The 17,368-nt window shown below is 47.9% G+C and overlaps 1 protein-coding gene across 1 annotated transcript; it reads left to right on the forward strand.

Annotated features, from left to right (window-relative positions):
- The first annotated feature begins 855 nt into the window (after nt 1–855).
- On the forward strand, nt 856–17,313 carry LOC106721907. The gene is made up of 12 exons (XM_025198145.1): nt 856–1,141; nt 6,561–6,639; nt 6,905–6,964; nt 7,375–7,521; nt 8,617–8,703; nt 11,015–11,087; nt 11,463–11,599; nt 13,751–13,897; nt 14,675–14,761; nt 15,232–15,307; nt 16,038–16,114; nt 16,967–17,313. The coding sequence occupies exons 1-12, from the start codon at nt 1,053–1,055 to the stop codon at nt 17,036–17,038; spliced, it is 1,131 nt and encodes a 376-aa protein (XP_025053930.1). The 5' UTR covers nt 856–1,052; the 3' UTR covers nt 17,039–17,313.
- The last annotated feature ends 55 nt before the right edge of the window (nt 17,314–17,368 follow it).

The following is a 17,368-nucleotide window of genomic DNA, read 5'->3' on the forward strand; positions in this document are numbered from 1 at the left end:
CCCTCTCTGAAACAGATCCAGGCAAAACCCAAATCCTACCAGGACTGGGTCTTTAGGAACTTCAGGTTCACATCAGAGCATTGCACCTCAGGCCCATCTGTCCTCAGAGCCCCGAGAAGAGTCCAACAGACCCATCCGCCGGATTCCCAGATGCAGGAAGACAAAGGCCAAACCAGCTCAGTGTCCATCCCTTTCTTCTCCCCTCTTCCCCTTCCACAATAGCCCCACTCTTCTCTTTCCTTGCCCTAGCCCTCCTTCACCCATTGCTGTCTTGAAAGAGGCCCCCTCCCTTGCCTCACTTACCCACTGCTCAGATGCTGAGAGATGACAACTGGCCCCTCACCCTCCATTTTCCTCCTCCTGCCTCCAAAAAAACCCCAAATTTAACCAAGCTAAACCAAAACCAAGACCCAAAATAAATTAGTTTTCTACAGTTTCAGAAGTTTGAAAGGGAAGACACCTATTTAATTTATTCAATGCCCATCCCCCACATTGGAGACCTCACTCTAAAGTAGACGTGGTCCAGTCCCATTTCAAACTGGTGGAGCAATGGGCTTCCCGCCATGCTCCGGGGAAAACCGATCCACGTCAAAATCATGCTGGTTGGAAATGTGTCCGAAAATCTGCCCTCTTCCTGTTTTTCCCGGCTATGCACTCAGTCGGTTCAGGTTTGCGAGGCTGCATTGCGCTTAGGTCACGTACTAAAGACGTCTTTTTCATTCTTAATTTTGACGAGGTGAAAACCAAATTGTGACATGTACTTATCTGGCCATCAGCTCAGCAGGAAGCAGTGACTCTTGGGGAGGGAGAGAGAGAGAAAGGTTTCAAACCAACAGGAAATGCTTTTACATGTCAGATGTTGCTGCTTCTAAACCAAAGAACAATTTTCACAAGCCATACGGGGCCCTCTCCTTCCCTTCCTGTACTTTCTCCTTCCTTACTAAGTGCTGTTAAAGACACTGTGCGCATGTGAGCCTGCAATTTAAAGCAGCATCCTGGAGGGCTGAAGCATCCAGTCACTGCTTGGAGGATTGGGAAGCCGGTGAGAAGAGATGGGATGTTGCAACGTGTGCGCCAGACGGGCTGGATCTGCAGGAGGTGGCCAGGATGTGGTAGAGCTACTGAAGATAGGTAATAGCAGGTAGGAAGCAGCATTTTCTGGTTCTTGGGTGTAGTGTTTTGGAAGCAGGTGGGTGCTTTTATCATGGGGATCTTTGCTGGACACAAAAAGGTTTGAGACTCATAGATCTAGGTCAGTCCCTATCTCAGTTGAAGCTGCTTCTGCGTTTCGTGGCACTATTCTCAGCATAAAATGGACCGCAATTCTCCTTTCCCAGCCACATTTAACAACTGCGAACAAACAATGCTGATAACACTACATTTCTGATACCGGTAACCCACTTAACTAACTAAACTCACTAACAATACAGGGTTTGGACTGCCTCGGGAGGTGTCTTTTGCTGTTGCGTTTCCTTTGAAATATCAGCATTATTGGTACCCATTTGTTCTGACCGTAACTTGTCTCAAGGCTCATTTGCCTTCAATCAGCTGTGGCTGGTGCCCGTCTAAGACTTGCTCAGCCAAAACAGACGGCTCTGTGCCTCATTCCTCTTTCTTTTGGAAGCTGGAGGTGGTATTGCCTGTTCCTTCCTAGCATCCCTTCACGTCAGGTGGACTTCTAAAATCACAGGCAAACCTCGAAGGACACCACTGCAATTTATGCCCCTGGATTCTCATCACACCGCATTATTTTCCTGAAGCAGTGGCAGCTCCCAGGATCCCAGAGCACGCTGTTTGACTTTAATCACTTTATTTCATGTAGGCCTTGCAACACTGTCCACATTTTGTCTGAAACTGGTCATTTAAAAAAAAAAGTGCTCGCTGTACAATGTCTGTGTAGGATTGGCTCTTCTCTAGGGTTGTTCTGTCAAATGCTATAGAGAGAGTGTCTGTGACCACCAGATCTCGCTCAGATTTGGTTTCCTTTTAATGTTTATACTTGAAACAACAACCCCTGCAGCCTTAGACCCTGGGGCGTTTTCTGAGCCTCTTTTGACAATGGTAAGAAGTTACTTAAGGTCTGTCTCAGCTAACGTGAAATTTCCATAAACAACGGGTCAAAACTTTTTGCACACATGAATTGAAGCAGGGTTTAAGTTGCCTTCATTAATCCCAGCTCTGTGGAGGACCCCTTGCAAGTTATATTTTCCATGGAGGGCCACCATTAGTAGCAAATGTTCTACTTCTGTAATGTCCTCCCAGTGCTATCAGGCTGTTCCTGAGGGACCCGACTGCCCGCTCTGACCCCTCTGCCCCATATCCCTGAGTGAGCACTGCCCACCACAGCCCCCAGTGGTCAGGGATGGTCTGGCCCTGCCCCGCATGGGAGTCAGCGCAGTGGTTGCAATCCTGGGTCTTGGGGCTGCTCTTGCCCCTGTGCAGATGTGGATCAGGATTGTTCCACAGCTGACTAACGAAGGCGCTCTGCCACCCTGGTGGGCCACATGTGGTTCCCTGGCTGACATATTGTGAACCTCTGAATGCAGGGCATCTCTTCCTTCTCTATTTTGGGGATACTGCTTTTCAATTCCTGTGCTCATAACACCTACGTCACTGCACTCCAGTTTTGACCAAACTGCTGCAAAAATGTGCACTGCAGAAATGCCGTCCTTGGAGGCATCGCTGGCCAACTGAATTGTGCACACACTGTCAGAAGAGTCCAGAACTAGGGGCCTTCAGCTTTTCAGACACGGTTTAAGGTTTGCACATCATGGTCTCTGCCCAGCAGTGGTCTCTGCTTGCTGGTTTAGACAGCTAGGTACGATGCATCCCTTCCTGGTCTATGGACAGGTATGCTGGTGATCGCCTCAATCTCCCCGAGATCTCCCTGCACACTTTGCAGTAGTAATTTTCCCCCTAAATGTTTCGGTCACCCTGAGTTTACATTTTTATTCATTTAGCTTTAGCCCAAAGTTCTTTCTAAAGTTGCCCGAAGCCTCATGTTCTTCTGTTTTCCCCAATAATATCATCTATTGCACCCCACTGCTAAAAGTGCACCGTTTTCTGGTGAAATACAGTAAATGCCAAACACCGCCCGAGTGGCATAAAATCGTGCTCATTCCTTTTCTAATGGCATTTGCAGAACTCAGCTGTTGCCTCCAGCATAAAAGAAAAAAAATTGTCATCAGACCTTTCTTCTCCATCACTTCTGTCCCTGTCAGTAGTGAGAAATGTTTCCTTTTTACCTGGTTTTTTCCAATTCTTTTGGGTCTCTACATAATCCTTTTTTCTGCAGTGACCCGAGAGTATTTCCCACTCTGTTGGTTTTTCCACTCACTCATTCCAAGAGCAATGAACCCATATATCTACTTTTTTGGTCTGTCCTTTAAGTTGCAGTGGACTCTCCTAGAAGAATGAATCTGGGTGTGGCTGCATGCTTTCATTGCTATGCTATGGTATCTTGACAGCTTCCTTATTTCCTGAAGTTGCTTTCATGACTTTCAGATGTTTTAATTCCTGCCTATCAAATGTGCTTGCTCTCTTGCCAAGGCCGAGGGCCTGATACAATAATGAGCTCTCTTTTCAGGTTGCAATTCTATATTGCATCTTTTCCAGTTTGTGACTTACTGTATACTAGGGCTGTGCAAGGCTTTGGACCCTGATTCAGATCCAGAGAAGCTTTGGACGCTTCGACGTCTGAAGCAGCACATCTGGATTGAAGCGCTGGCTTTGTTAGGCTTTCCGAAGTGCTTCGGAGCCGCTTCAGAGATCCGGCCATAGGGTATAATGGGGAAATCAATGAAATATCTATAACTTTGTTGTTTTCTGTCTGATTTGGATGAAACCTGCAGAAGTGCTAGCCTCTTCTGAGAGCATGAAGCCTGCCAAGTTTCAAGAAGATTAGTATAGGGGTTGGGGGAACTGTACCCCAGATTCTTGAAAGCTAAAAACTCATGTCACGTTTAGGTGTTACACCACAGCGGGGTGAAAACTGCAGGGGTGGCAGCTGCTGCTGAGGCCACGAAGCCTGCCAAGTTTCAAGGACTTCAGTGCAGGGGGTTGGGGGAAACTGCACCTCAAGCTGCTGACAGGCAAAACTTGTGACATGGGTGACACTGTGTGTGTTAAGGCGCAGCGGGCTGAAAACTGCAGGGGTGGTAGCCCCTGGTGAGGCCACAAATTCTGCCAAGTTTCAAGGACTTCAGTGCAGGGGGTTGGGGGAAACTGTACTTCAAGCTGCTCACAAGGAAAACTCATGCCATGGGTGACAGTGCGTGTGCTAAGGCACAGCGGGGTGACAGCTGCAGGGGTGGTGGCCCCTGCTGTGACGCCTGCCAGCTGTCGAGAGCTTGGTGCAGACGGGCTCTGGGGCCGGATCGAATAGCTGCCAACTCACACAGGCCTACTCTATACCTAAGTTCCCACACTTTCTAACTGCATAAGCCCTGAATTTTACTTTCCACTGTTTGTGGGTTTGAGGCTTAACTTGGTGTTTCTGTTAACACACTGGCTTGTGCACTGGTGTCCTACTTATAAATCATAGATGTGCCATTTACTTCTAGGTCAACAGTCCATTCACATTCACATTCACCTTTTACTGCTTCATTAGCTGTTGCTCTTTGGGGAATTCATCTGCACCAGATGCGCTGTCGTCACCCTGCGCGTGCTCTGCCAATGCTTACAAACTCTTGGAAAGCAGCATGATCCATTGCTTTCTTGCATGTGTTTGCATCTGCTGAATGTGCTCCTAGTTGGTGTTGGTTGTCTCTGCGGGGGCGCCTTGTGTTGCTCTTGTCTCCCTCTGGCTAAGTTCTGCATTTCTTTATGACTCACAACTCTTTTCTTGTTGTGTTTTTGGATCCCAAAAGTCACATCCATTGAGCCACAGCACTCCTCTACCCCGTAAGATTCAGTCTGAACCAGGCAACTTACAGTGCTTAGCACATCTTAAATGTTTTGCTTCCTAAATGGGTAGCGCTGGACTTTCCAATGCACTCTGGTCTCCCATCAGGGAGTCAGCTGTCTCCCCAAGAAATGCAAGATTGCCTCCTCAGGCTCAGATCAATCACAGACCCTGTATGGTTTCACCTTCTTTTGACAACCTCTTATTAAACATATCATTTCCAGGGTTACATTTTTATATGGCATGCAGTACTCCTCAAATTTCGGTGCTACAATTTCATGCTTCACTTCCTCTGCCAGGGCTAAATGGCAACTATTAAAGGGTGTCAAAGTCCTTCAGCCCAGATGCCTTCAAAAATAAAGCTGCCTTCAGTCAGTGTCTCGCTTCCAGCTACCACTGTGTTGTATCTCTTCAGCCTCTTAAAGGCTCTTACATCTAGCAACCCTATGCATCTCTCTTTCTCCAAAGTTTCATTACAGCCCAAAGACAGTACAATTCAGAGCAGCACTTTAAGGTGGGGGCAGGGAGATACACTGTAGAGCAGGGAAGTCAAGAGTTTCATTTTTAGCTTGTAACTCCTTATTTTAGGGATTTTCCAGGTATCTGTTATTATAGAAGCTTTCCTGTTGGACGTATGTGCATCTATTGTAATAATGGTATTCAAGCCCCACAGCAGAAAACCCTCATTCTGGAATATTTGTATGGATACAAGTTGCAGTTCAGGCGCACTATTCCTAGATTTAACTAGTACATTCAACAGCAGTTCAGACGTACAGTTTTGGCATTTTTACCTTCAACAGTACAGCTTTTGCATTTCACCTCAGCTTCCCAGGATTTTTTTTTTTTAGCAATTCATTTGAAACAGCCTTGTCAGATATTAGTTTCCTGCCTAAGCATTAACTCCTTTGACGGTGTAACAACAGACACAAATGCCATAAAATAAGCTAATAAAAGAGAGCTACGTGGTGCATCACATATAACACAATATATATTTTTCTCCACTCAAAAAGGAACTAGAAGCTTTATTAATATGCTAGGACCCTGGGGCTATACATTCAGCTTAAGACTGATGCAAAACAAACATACCTTTATTAGACTGTACATTAATTTACTATGTCATCTATTACGCAGTAAAGAAGCACAACAGACTAGGCAAAAAATAATCGAAAGGTGTTGTTTCATTAGTCCTGTACCCTTTAGAATTAAATGCACGTCGCCTTTTCAGATTCAGAAAGCAAATCTAGCCTTTTCGAACATCTTGGCAGTGCATCCAGTGCTTGAAAGTTATTTCTGCACCTGAGTTAACGTTCACCTGGAGTTAACACTTCTAGCTAGTTAAAAACAGGCTGTGAAATAAGGAGCCAGGAAAGTCAGAAGACCATTCAAAAGGAGGGAGGGTCATTAACACCTGGGGAATGAAGAGTTTAGAAGGAATGAGGTAGATTATAATGAATGAGCTCTGAAGCCAAGTGGCTCCATCACCGCTGCATGAACAGCGATGCTGAGGCCACTGCCAGGCAGTGGTTTTTAAACTTTGGCTGGACCAAGAATCGAAGAGGGCTGCAACTGCACCACTGCATGCCCCCGGATCTGCCCCTGAATACTCAAACCTCACCTTGTCCTCTTTCTTTCTGTCTCTTCCCCACCCCTGCTTCAGAAAATGGTCCATCTCAGAAGCTCAAAGTGAAAGCTCCTTCCATCCCAGGGAACCTGCAACCACAACCGATACAGAAGAGGTGAGTCAAGTATGTGCAGAATCACCCAGCCCAGATTCACACGTGGAGTCAGGTGGGGAATTCAGAGCATACTTGTTTCAATGAGTTACGGTGTTGTTGCCGCACAGATGTACTTCTGCTGCAGTAAAGTGCCTGACACGATGACGTGAAAACACACTTGTCTCCAAAGAGTCACAAGCCCATTCTGATGTCATATGGTTTAGGGGATGATCTTATCCTTCCAGTTTTTGCCTGGTCATACAAACCCATATGCTATTCCTTACAGAGCCTGGCATTAACCGAAGAGGAAGATTTTCATGGGAGGAGCAGGGAACTAGACCCTCAGGTGAGTCTATCATCATCACCTTCATTGCCTGCGTTGCTGCATCTCCCAGAGGCTCCAAACACACTGAGGGTCTGGGCACCATCGCAGCCACAGACGTATGTATCCTCACGAGACCCTTGCAAAGCAGCGAAGCGCTGTCATCTTAGTCGCACAGATGTGGGCATAGATGAAGTGATTTTTTCAACTCACATGGGCATCGGGGGCAGAAACTGGGAACTGAATCCAGTTTCAACCACATGACCAACACTTTCCCCTTATGAACCACAATGGTACAAACACCCACCAAGCATCAAGAAGTTTGGATGTAGATTCAGCGCGGTTCCACCTCAAGTTTCCCTTTGGTTCAGGTTGCCCCATCCTAGGCAATAAAGAGAAGCATGTATGTGTGTGTATATGTGTTTTGCTTCCAGGGAGCAGCGCTATGGGGAAGAACACAAGAGGAGCTCACGAACTTCCTGATCACACAGCCCGTGCAGGGCTGGGAAGGGAGGAACATCCAATCCCTTGGGGAAATAGTGTGGTCCTCCCTGGTTCTCCTGCGCAGCTGCCACATGGAGGTAACAGTCCTTACCCTACGGGTCCTCTGACTCTTCAGCAATATGCTTTGCACACTCGTGAGATGGAGAAGCTGAAATAAAACGGGGTCAGCCAAGCCACGAATGGTTCTGAGAGCAGCGATCGAAAGAGAAATGTGTTCATTTTCCTGGCAGCAACCAAAGAGATTTCCTGAGCGGTTGCACCACTGTCCTGCCACGCTGTTGCCATGTCCCATTGCCTCAAAGTCCATTCAATGCAATCAGTTCATGGCAGTTCCCAAAGAATCAACCGTACGGGGGTTATTGGGGCTCCTGTTCTCCCTGCACAGACTAGAGGCAGGATATTCTTCCACTAGAGGCAAAAGCATGATGTACATATTGTATATCCAGACAGCTGAGAGTCTGATCCAAGGACCTGAAGGGCGGTGGCAAAGGAGTTCATTGTGTTTCATTTTGCCATGAATGGGCTGATCCTTCCCCCAAATTTGGTGCATAAAACTTTGGGCTGAGCCAATGGCTGGGAGACAGAACCCAAATCCAACATATTAGGAGGGACTCATTTGGATTTCATTCAAGCTCTGCAGTTGCCCTTGAGGTCAATGAAAGTTTTCCATTGAATTTATTAGTGCCAGGCTTCCAGATTCATGTTGTGACTTTTGGCAAGTGATTTCAAGTTATTTTAAGTGTCTGTGCCTCAGTTTATCCATCTGTTTAATGGGGATAAATATAACTGTCTTACCAGAGCATTGTGGCTACACCTCATTAGGGTTTGCAAAAGTACCTGGAGAATCTCAACAGAAGGTGCTAGGAAACGGCAAAAAATTAACAACAAAGCATTTGCTGAATCCTTACTCACTCCAGGATAATCCGCAGCTAAATACCACATAGCTCATTGCTATCAACCAGGCTTTGTGCAAACCAGCCTACTAAGACTGTCTGCACACAAAGGATGTACTAAATTATGCAGAAGCAAAGAAGAAGTGTGTGTGTGTGTGGAGGGGGGGGGGTGAGGAGCTTGGGGAAATTTTGCCTCACTGTATTTTATTTTAAAAAGCTTAAACATTTAACGTTTTGGAACGATGATGACAATACCAGTAATAAACCTTATTTTAACAGGAGATGTCAGAACGCTACCTCGTGCTGTTCTCCTTCCAGCTGTTGATTCTGTCTGTGGATCACAATAAGAAGGCATTTGTCTATGAGGTGAAGAGCCAGATTCCCTGCAGATTGGACAACATGCCACTTCTTTGGCCTCTGGCACCGATAGAAACCAAAAAATAAGGGAGTGAGCTGCGGGGGGGGGCTATGCCCCAAGGAGGATGCAGCGGTCCCTGCTCATTGCGACCCAGGAGATGTGTGTGTTTTTGCTGGGGGTAGGCTGGAGCTGGAGAAGTGTGCACGGGGAGGGGATAGTTTTAGCTGGGCAGAGGTCTTGATGCTTGGAGGCTACGGGCCTGGTCCCAGTGTCTGATCATAGCCAAGCCGAGGTGGGGTATGAAGCTCATTTCATTCCAGGACTAGGGGACACCTAAAAAATGGGACAGCTTGAGTGGAAATCTGGTGTGGTGTTGGGTGGGAAGATTGTCAGGATAATCATCCTGCAACGTGGATCAAACAGAAAGATGATGAGATGCAGAAGCGGTGGGATGTACGCCATCCTCCAGTGGCTTGCAAAGGCAAGCTATATTCGCACAAGTGTCCCCTGAGAGGGCTCCTCAAGGAGAACAAAGGGTGCGGAAAATGTAGCTGAAGACCACGGAGCTAAAACTGGATTTTGCCGATGTGGTAAAGGAAAGGTGAATACCGGGGACACTAAAAAGGACCCAAGATCCAACAGATTGTGAATAAATTTAGATCAGAAATTAGAAGAAAGCTCCTAGCCAGTGGTGGAGTGAGGTTTTGGACCAGCCTTGTGAACGAGGTAGGGAGGGCAAGGAACTGAAATTGTATCGGGGTGGCACTTGATGAGTGCATGAACCGGTTAGGATGCCAGGGGTGAGGGTGTTCTTGGAGCAGCAAGTGATGCAGTACTTCTACTACTAGGTATCACCACGAGGGGGAGTTACAATCACTATGCAGCAAGTGTCTAGTGGCATAGGGCTTGTTGAAAGTGCTGGTGACAAGGACAGGATCTGGGGGCAGAAGTTGAAACTAGAAAGAGCAGACTCAGGGTGAGATGCAGCCCGTGATAGGAAGTAAAGCTTTGGGACAATTTTGCACTGCAGTGATTGACTTGCAGATATTTAAGACAAGATTGTGTTCATAGATGTCTTGTCAATTAGATTTCAGAGAATCTAATTTGGTGCGTGCAAATGAGAAAGCCTTAGCTGGTTAGTGTGGACAGCCCCAGCTGAATTAAGGTTCTTTCTTTTGCTTATCCTCCTTCCCTCTTATTTTTTTTTTAAGCCAGGTTTACAGTACTTGTTGCACCACATTACACGTGGTACGAGTCCTGCATTTCAGCGTATTTGCTGGTTGCCAGTAAAAGCCATGAAGGATTTCCCACCCACCTCCCGTGGGCGGGAAATAACTAATACATTTATTAATTGACTTCTGGGTGTTTTTACACCTTCTGAAGAATCAGACATTCATTCGCCACATGTAGAGGTGGGGGAGTTGACCAGACTGTGCTAATGTTCCCAAAGACACAGAGGAACTTATGTGCCTGGTAGGTGTGTTTAATGCTTGTGGCCTCAAAGTTAAAGCAATTAGCAGAGATGAGGTCAGGAAGGAAAGTTTCCTCAGGTCAGACTGGCAAGGACTATCAGATGGGTGTTTTCACCCAGTCCGTTGATGCTCCTTGCAATATTGGGTTTCACACACAAGACCACCAAGCTGTCCCTTCTTTGTACCTCTGTGGAGCAAGCAACTAAACATCAGTAAAGGGCCAAACTATCAAACTTCCTAACTATAAAAAGGAGGGTGCCCTGGGCTGTGGGAAGCCAGTCCAAAGGACATTAAAGGGTATCCGCCATCCAGGGCTGCAATACCCAAGCTGTATGGGGTGCATCGCCCTGGCTGGGGTCAGAGGACAGACACATGCACATTAACATGGGTGAAGAATAACAACATGAAAGACAGTTCCTGGAGCTCACCTAGCACTCTTCAATCACAGATCTCCACACGTAGGTAAATTCTCAGACTATCTCAACCGACTATTACCGACATGTAGGTAAATTCTCAGACTGTTGCAAAAGGAGATCAGTGTCATTATCCCCATTGTACAGATGGGGGAACTGAGGCTAAGGCAGAGGGCATGAGCTGCCCAAGGTCATTCAGCAGGTCAGAGGCATAAGTGGAAATGGATCCTAGCTCTACTAAGCTGCCACCCACCCTGGGCCCTCCCATCAAAGAAGCTGCCCAGCTGTTTTTATTGTCATGAATAAGGGTAGCCATCCAAAGGTTGGGGAAATGCTGGGGTAGAAGAGAGTAGAACGTGCCAGAGGGAACAAGAGAAGACAGGGAGAGAGGTTATTCACACGATTGCTTTCTAACCAGGATCCCCTCCATCCAGGGCCTGCTTCCTCTTGCTGGAATGAACGTCAGAGAAGTGCAGAGGGATGGCAGCGGCATGTTTGAAATCACCGGTAAGCCTTTCCCCTACAGTCCACAGGCACCTGCAGAAGGCTGACCAAGTGGGATCTCCCCTTGCAGTTCCCACTCGAGGCAGACCAAACGGTCGATCCTCCTGAATTTCTGTCCGAGGGAGACGAGCCCACAAGTCAGATGCAATGTCTCTGCACGTAGGACCGGGCAGAGACCAGCTCAGTGCCCACCACCACAAAACACATGAGTTTGCTTCATCCTTAGATTCAGATGTGATCCCAGAGGAAAAGCCTGCCAGCAGGTTGGCTTCCAGCTCTTGGAATAAGGAGCACCCAGGAGGAATCTGCTTATCGGCTTCAAAGACTTTCCTTTGTTCTACTTCCTCAGATCCCAGAGCTGTGTGTTTCTTTGCACAGGGCCCATGATAGAGTCCAGGATCATCTCGTGCCTCGCCCCAGCTGAATTCCACATCTGGGTTTTCAGCATGCAGCACCAAATCAAGATGGCAAATGCTCAGTGTCCGCCCAGCCCCAGCAGCAATATTCCTTTTCTGGTGAGTCCACCCCGGAGGGGTGCTATTCCAGGGTGAATGGGGCTGGAGCAAAAACAGCGGTAGAGAGACTGGAGTCCTTTGCGTATTCCCAGGGTGGAGTAAATACCACTCATGAAGACGCTATGGCTGGGGACAGAGGTTCAAAAAGCATGAAGCAGAATCAATTTAAGTTACGTGGTGTCATGTAAGCGGTGTAATTTCAATTGGTAGCAAACAGAACACATTCGCCCTTTGGTGCAGGGAGATAAATCTTAGACTGGGCTTTCCCCTTTAAACCAGTCTATGTGAGCTGAACTTCTGGCCTGTTACATGCATAGACTGGTTTTGTGTGCCGAGCTTCTCTTCTGTTACAGGTATAGACCACTTTTGGATCACTTATACTGTAAAAGTGTAATGTCTGTACCTGGCCTTAGCCAGAATCATCCTTACCACCATGAGACTTTGCTGCCAGAGTGAAACCCATTAGGTTGAAAGAGTCGGGTGGCTGGAGCCCGACACTTGAGGGAGATAAGATCTCATGCAATCATCCAGTGTATAAAGCGGAGGACACTGGAGATCTCTTATAAGTACAACGTAAAAGCCTGCTACATGGTCTGCTTTACTACTGGCATGTAGTTTTGATAATTGATCCATGCACAGGAAGGCATTCTGCAAAAACACTGATTTTCTGGAGCCCTAAAGGGCTGTGCTGTGATTGACAAGCTGTGGGGAAATGATTAATCATGTCAGAAATTCGCCTTCCCTATCCGTTACTGTCACAAAAGGAAGACTTGATCTTTGGCGTGTGCTGACCTGTCCCTATACATGTCCTCGAGTGACGGAGTGAAGTATTGTCTCGTGTCACCAGAGGGCAGGATTACATTGAAGTTGACGTTCATGCATTTCATTGTAATGCTAAGGAAGCCTGGGAGAGCTTAATGCTCTCAGTCATCTTAATCTTCAATCTTCTTATCTTCTTTCCGCCATCTTCTACCCTGCACATTTTGTCCTGCACTTTCTGACCAGGAAAGTTTCAGGGACGAACCAGCCTGGTCCTTCACTCTGGCCTCGAGCCCAACTTTCTAAAAGTTTGGTTCAGATGCCTCTTCTTCCACACGCCTACTCACCAGCTCGCCTGCACTGCAGTACTCAATGGAGAGTAGCTTTTTCACCCTGACTTATCTATCACAAAGTCTCACCCTCCTGCCCCATATGCACGTCCAAGCAACCCCGTGGCTGATCCTACCATCCTTATGACTCTGCCATGAGGCTGTGTCCTGGGGGTCTCTCCCCTTTCCACCCCCCTGCCCCTTTGCCTCCTGGATTGAACAGAACAAGGGAAAAGGGAGCAGGTGCTTGGTTGGTGTGAGAGGGACTTGACGCGAGGGGATTTTTTTGCAAACCTCTCTAAAGAGGCTGGAGGGGGGGAGAGTGGAGGGAAGAGCACATATAAGCTTATTCTCCGTGTCATTTAGGGCCTGTTTCCATTACAATCCAGAAGTGCAGTTCTGCTAGTGTGGACCTGAGTTAGCTTTAACACACTGCACAGCATAGAAAACAAAACTCACTAGGACTCAGGGTGCCAGGTCAGGCAGCTAGGCCATATGGAGCAACGTGCTTTGGAGGCTATGCTGCTGGCAGGCTAGCAAAGGTAAGTCTGGCTCGGCTGGGCCTACCCAAGCTGCACTCATGCCTTTTAGAGGCCGGCCTGCATCAGAAGACAAAGCTCAAAGGTCTCATTCAGATCAAGCCTGTTAACGTAGCTGGACCAAAGCAGAGTCTTGCACTGCAAGAAACATCCCTCTGAAGACTTGAGGGGTTGGGGGGAAAAAGAAGGGTTTAACACCGCATGAAACCTTTACCCCAGGGATTTATATTCTCACCAATTGCAGTTCTTCACTGCCTGTGCTGTATTTATTCAGACAACACCCCTGAGAGGTAGACAGCAGTGCTATTATGCCCATTGTACAGATGGGAACTGAGGCTAAATGACTCCCCCCAAGTGATACAGGAAATGCATGGCAGATTAGGACTTAACTCTTGGTCTCCCAATTCCTAAACTAATGCCCTCACCAACAGGCCATTCTTCTGAGCTCTTCAAACCTATAAGCAGTTGCCACATGCTCAGTGCTTTTCCACTCTGAAATGTGCTGTGATCTGTCTCCAAAAAAGGTGCCTTGTGATGAGCAGTGGAAGAAACGGGAGCTGATGAAGCACCTGCTGTGCAGCCCCATTCTGAAGTGGGAAGGGACTCCCATCCAGCACCTGGGGAGGATACACTACGTGGCCATGGTGCAAGTGGCTAATGCCTGCATGGGGGTAACGTACAGCACAGCTGCACCTAAACCTCGTAGAAGGCCCCAGGAGGATCGGAGTCACTTGGGGTTGGGGCTCACATGGGGCGACTGCACGAGGCAGCCTGTTGCAGCTCTGTGAGCCATAGCTACACGTGTGGATATTGAAACACATATCACTAGGCCACGAACGCACGCACGCACACACACACACACACACACACACACACACACACACACACTACGAGAAAACCAGTGTGACCCTGAAACATTAGAGTCCCATAAGACTCTTGCTGGGATCCTATGACCCCTACTGACTTCCTGCCCCTGGGGCAGGGGGCTGGACTCGATGATCTTTTGAGGTCCCTTCCAGCCCTAATGTCTATGAAATCACGCAGGTGCCTTCCTTTGTGCCTATATAGTAACTACTGCTGGCGATGCCTTCAAACACCCCAATGTATATGAGATGGGCAACCAACAGAAGCACATTAAGTGATATGCTCTAACAGGTGGCTAGACCCACACAGTAGGTTTTAACACTGGCCAATTTCCTAATCATTCATGCCTTGCATATCTTCCTTCACACTTACAGTCCCATGACTATATATTTTCCATACAACAAACACAAGGGAAAATTACTTGTGGGAGGTGTGATTAGACTGACTGTCACAGATTGCTAGAAAATGGCTCTGAGTTCTGGTATCCCTCCATGCCCACGTAACTGCAGGGTTTGCCTTCAGCCGAGACCGATATTCTGGGGGGAAAAAAATTAACGGCTGTGCTCCCATCCTCTTTTCTTCAGGACTTTGAAGAGAGGCTGCTGGTCTTGTTTCCAGAAAACCTGGTTTTCCTCTCCGTAGACAGAGAGAGAACAGGAATTGCATACGAGGTACATACAGATGTGTGTGGAGGGACTGATGGAAACAAAGATCAAAGAGTCTTGCTAGCTTGTTATAAGAGTTGTTAAGGGGGAATTTAATAACCACCCAAACGTGGCAGGCAGATGCTAGGGATATGAAATGACTCTGTGCCCCTTCTCCTCCAGTTCCAGCTGTCAGAGTACTTGGAAATCAAGGTGTTGTATTGAATGCCTTCTGACCTCCTTCTCCCAGCTAGTCTATGGTTCGAGGTACCCACAGGGCAAGAGCGTGCTTAAGAAACATCAAAGCAGATGCCCTATAAGATGGCATATTTCCTGCTTGCATTGGGTCCTCCCTAACTGTGCTACTACACACAAGTGCCAGGCCTAGCTACCAGCCTTCTGCTGCTTCCCAATGAGAAGCACTGCAGGAGAGCTCACAGCTTATTCAAAGGAGTGCTGCCCTAATCCTACACACATTTTCCTCTTTCTTTCTGAAGGGAAAACTCCCCTTACATGGCATCCAGGCAAAGGAGAAATCTGCTCTGCTGGGGAGGCTGCAGTTTGAAGTTACAGGTATGGTGGAGAGAAGCAGGCAGCAAGGAGCTGAGTAGCTTACCCTGGAGCTTGCATGGGGTTGACCATATGCTATATCACCAAGCTCTCTCCAATGCAGGGGAGTCATCCACCTCTATGACTACCTAGCCCAGACCCAGATTAGAGGACCCCTTTGCAAAGAGAGACTAGACGCGCACCTTGCTGGGGTTATTCGACCCTAGCAATCTTTCCTGCCCAGAGCAAGAGAGCAAACTCGTGTGAATCTGTAAAAATGCCCTTGCATTTCAGGCTACAACCAACCCCCTAGAGCAGTAGGAAGGTAAACCTGCAATCAGCTAGCAACCCCTGCATTTAGCTAGTAAATCAACACGTGTCCCTCTCCCTATTGATCACAGCTGAGTCCTGTTCTTTCTTCATCACTAGACACTTGAGCTATATAGCAGTCTCTTCCTTTTTTTTGCCCCAACATATGTCTGTGTATAGGCACACAGCAGCACCCTCCTTATGCTGCTGGCTAGGAGGATGTTATAGTCTCCTGCAATCCCTAATTGGGCCAATCCCTCCAATCCTGCCTCATTGCCCTGCCCTGAACACCTGGGGAAGATCAGAGCTGGGTGCCTATGGGGAGGTTAACCCTTTGCCTGCTAGGATGAACCTAGGGTCCGCATCCTGGTGCAGGCTGGTAACCTCTGGGCTGTGACAAAGCTTGTGTATTGTTCCTACACCCAACTCCTCGCTTTCTCTGCAGGAAGCCTGATGGAGCCCATCCTCATCACTTGTTCCACTGCAGAGGATTATGAAAAATGCCTCTTCCACCTACAGAAGGTACTTGTCAGATATTTCTCCAGTAGGCCTCCATTGCCTTGGTGGTGGTGGTGGTGGCAGTGATGTGGGTGCCCCCGTCTCACCCAGGGACTTTCCTGATCACACACGCTCCTCCTCCCTCCCGAGGCTCATTTGCCTCCTGCCTAGGAGATCTGCCTCCTCTCCTCCCCACAAAGGACTGGCGTGATTCAAAGCCGAGCAGGGTAACAAACAGCTCGGTCTCCAACCCACAGGCTTCACACTCAGGTTCCACAGACCATTTTGCCAATTAAAATATGAATGAGCTGAGGAACCCATCCTCTTTGAGCCTTGAACCACCAGCCTCTGGGGCTGAGAACAGAAGCCTCTACAGCCTGAGCTAAAAGCCAGCTCTCCAAGGTTTTGTACCTCTTCTCATTCATTTGAATGTCAATTAAGTTCCCAAACACCTTGGAGTATTCAGGCCAAACTTCCTCCCATAGAGGAGTGCGGTAGAGTCATTGGCTTTGAGGGGTGGGCAGAGCACACACAGGACACAAAGCACCAGCAGACTCTCCCTGTGCCTGAAGATGGGTGTTTGTACCCGAAAGCTTGCAAAGAAGACTTTTCCCAACTATTTAGTCGGTCTAATAAAAGATAGCACATCGACCCAAAGAACCTTGTCTGCTAGAGCACACCCATACACCGACCAGCATTTGGGACTTGGGGAGGATGGGCTTGTCTCCCAGGAGAAGAGCTTTGGGCACCCTGGCAACCTTTGCAGCCACTCCTGATCAAGCCTGGCCACAGCTCTTCTAGCTCTTGAAGCTTTTCTAGCTCTTGAAGCTTGTCACTGATTCAAGGAGTTAATCTGCTGCCTCTGTTGTATTCCAGCCAGAGCAAAACATAGAGACGATGACTCTCCAGCCACCGCCCATGGTGCCAAAGAAATCACGGCACCGTTAGTACTCCAGAGCTGATGGAGACTACCCCAGCACTGAGTGGAGGAGAGGAGTGTGTGCTGAGGAGGAATCCCAAATTGTGGATTATGGCAGAGAAATGAGCCTTCGTGCCTTCAGTCCAAACTTCTGCCAACTGAGGTTGGAAAGCAAAGGGTTGGTCGGAAAGCCTAACCTAAGCTGGACTAGTTCTTTTTTGTGTATAGATCGGCTGCTGTTCTTCTCTCTGGGCTGCTGCAATGAGCATGGTACCTCGTGGATGTAATCCTAGCTCGACTGCGTCATCGGGGAGCAATCCTTTTTGACGGGGTCCCTTTATTTATTGTCTGTGTCTTCG

The sequence above is a fragment of the Alligator sinensis genome, unplaced genomic scaffold (genome assembly GCF_000455745.1).
Source record: "Alligator sinensis unplaced genomic scaffold, ASM45574v1 scaffold569_1, whole genome shotgun sequence".
NCBI classification, from domain to species: domain Eukaryota; kingdom Metazoa; phylum Chordata; order Crocodylia; family Alligatoridae; genus Alligator; species Alligator sinensis.

Coding starts and splice junctions, on each gene's coding strand:
- LOC106721907 (XM_025198145.1), top strand. CDS start 1,053: ATGGGATGTTGCAACGTGTGCGCCAGACGGGCTGGATCTGCAGGAGGT. Junction 11,088..11,462: donor CGGCATGTTTGAAATCACCG/GTAAGCCTTTCC, acceptor TTCTTTGCACAG/GGCCCATGATAGAGTCCAGG. Junction 16,115..16,966: donor GCCTCTTCCACCTACAGAAG/GTACTTGTCAGA, acceptor GTTGTATTCCAG/CCAGAGCAAAACATAGAGAC.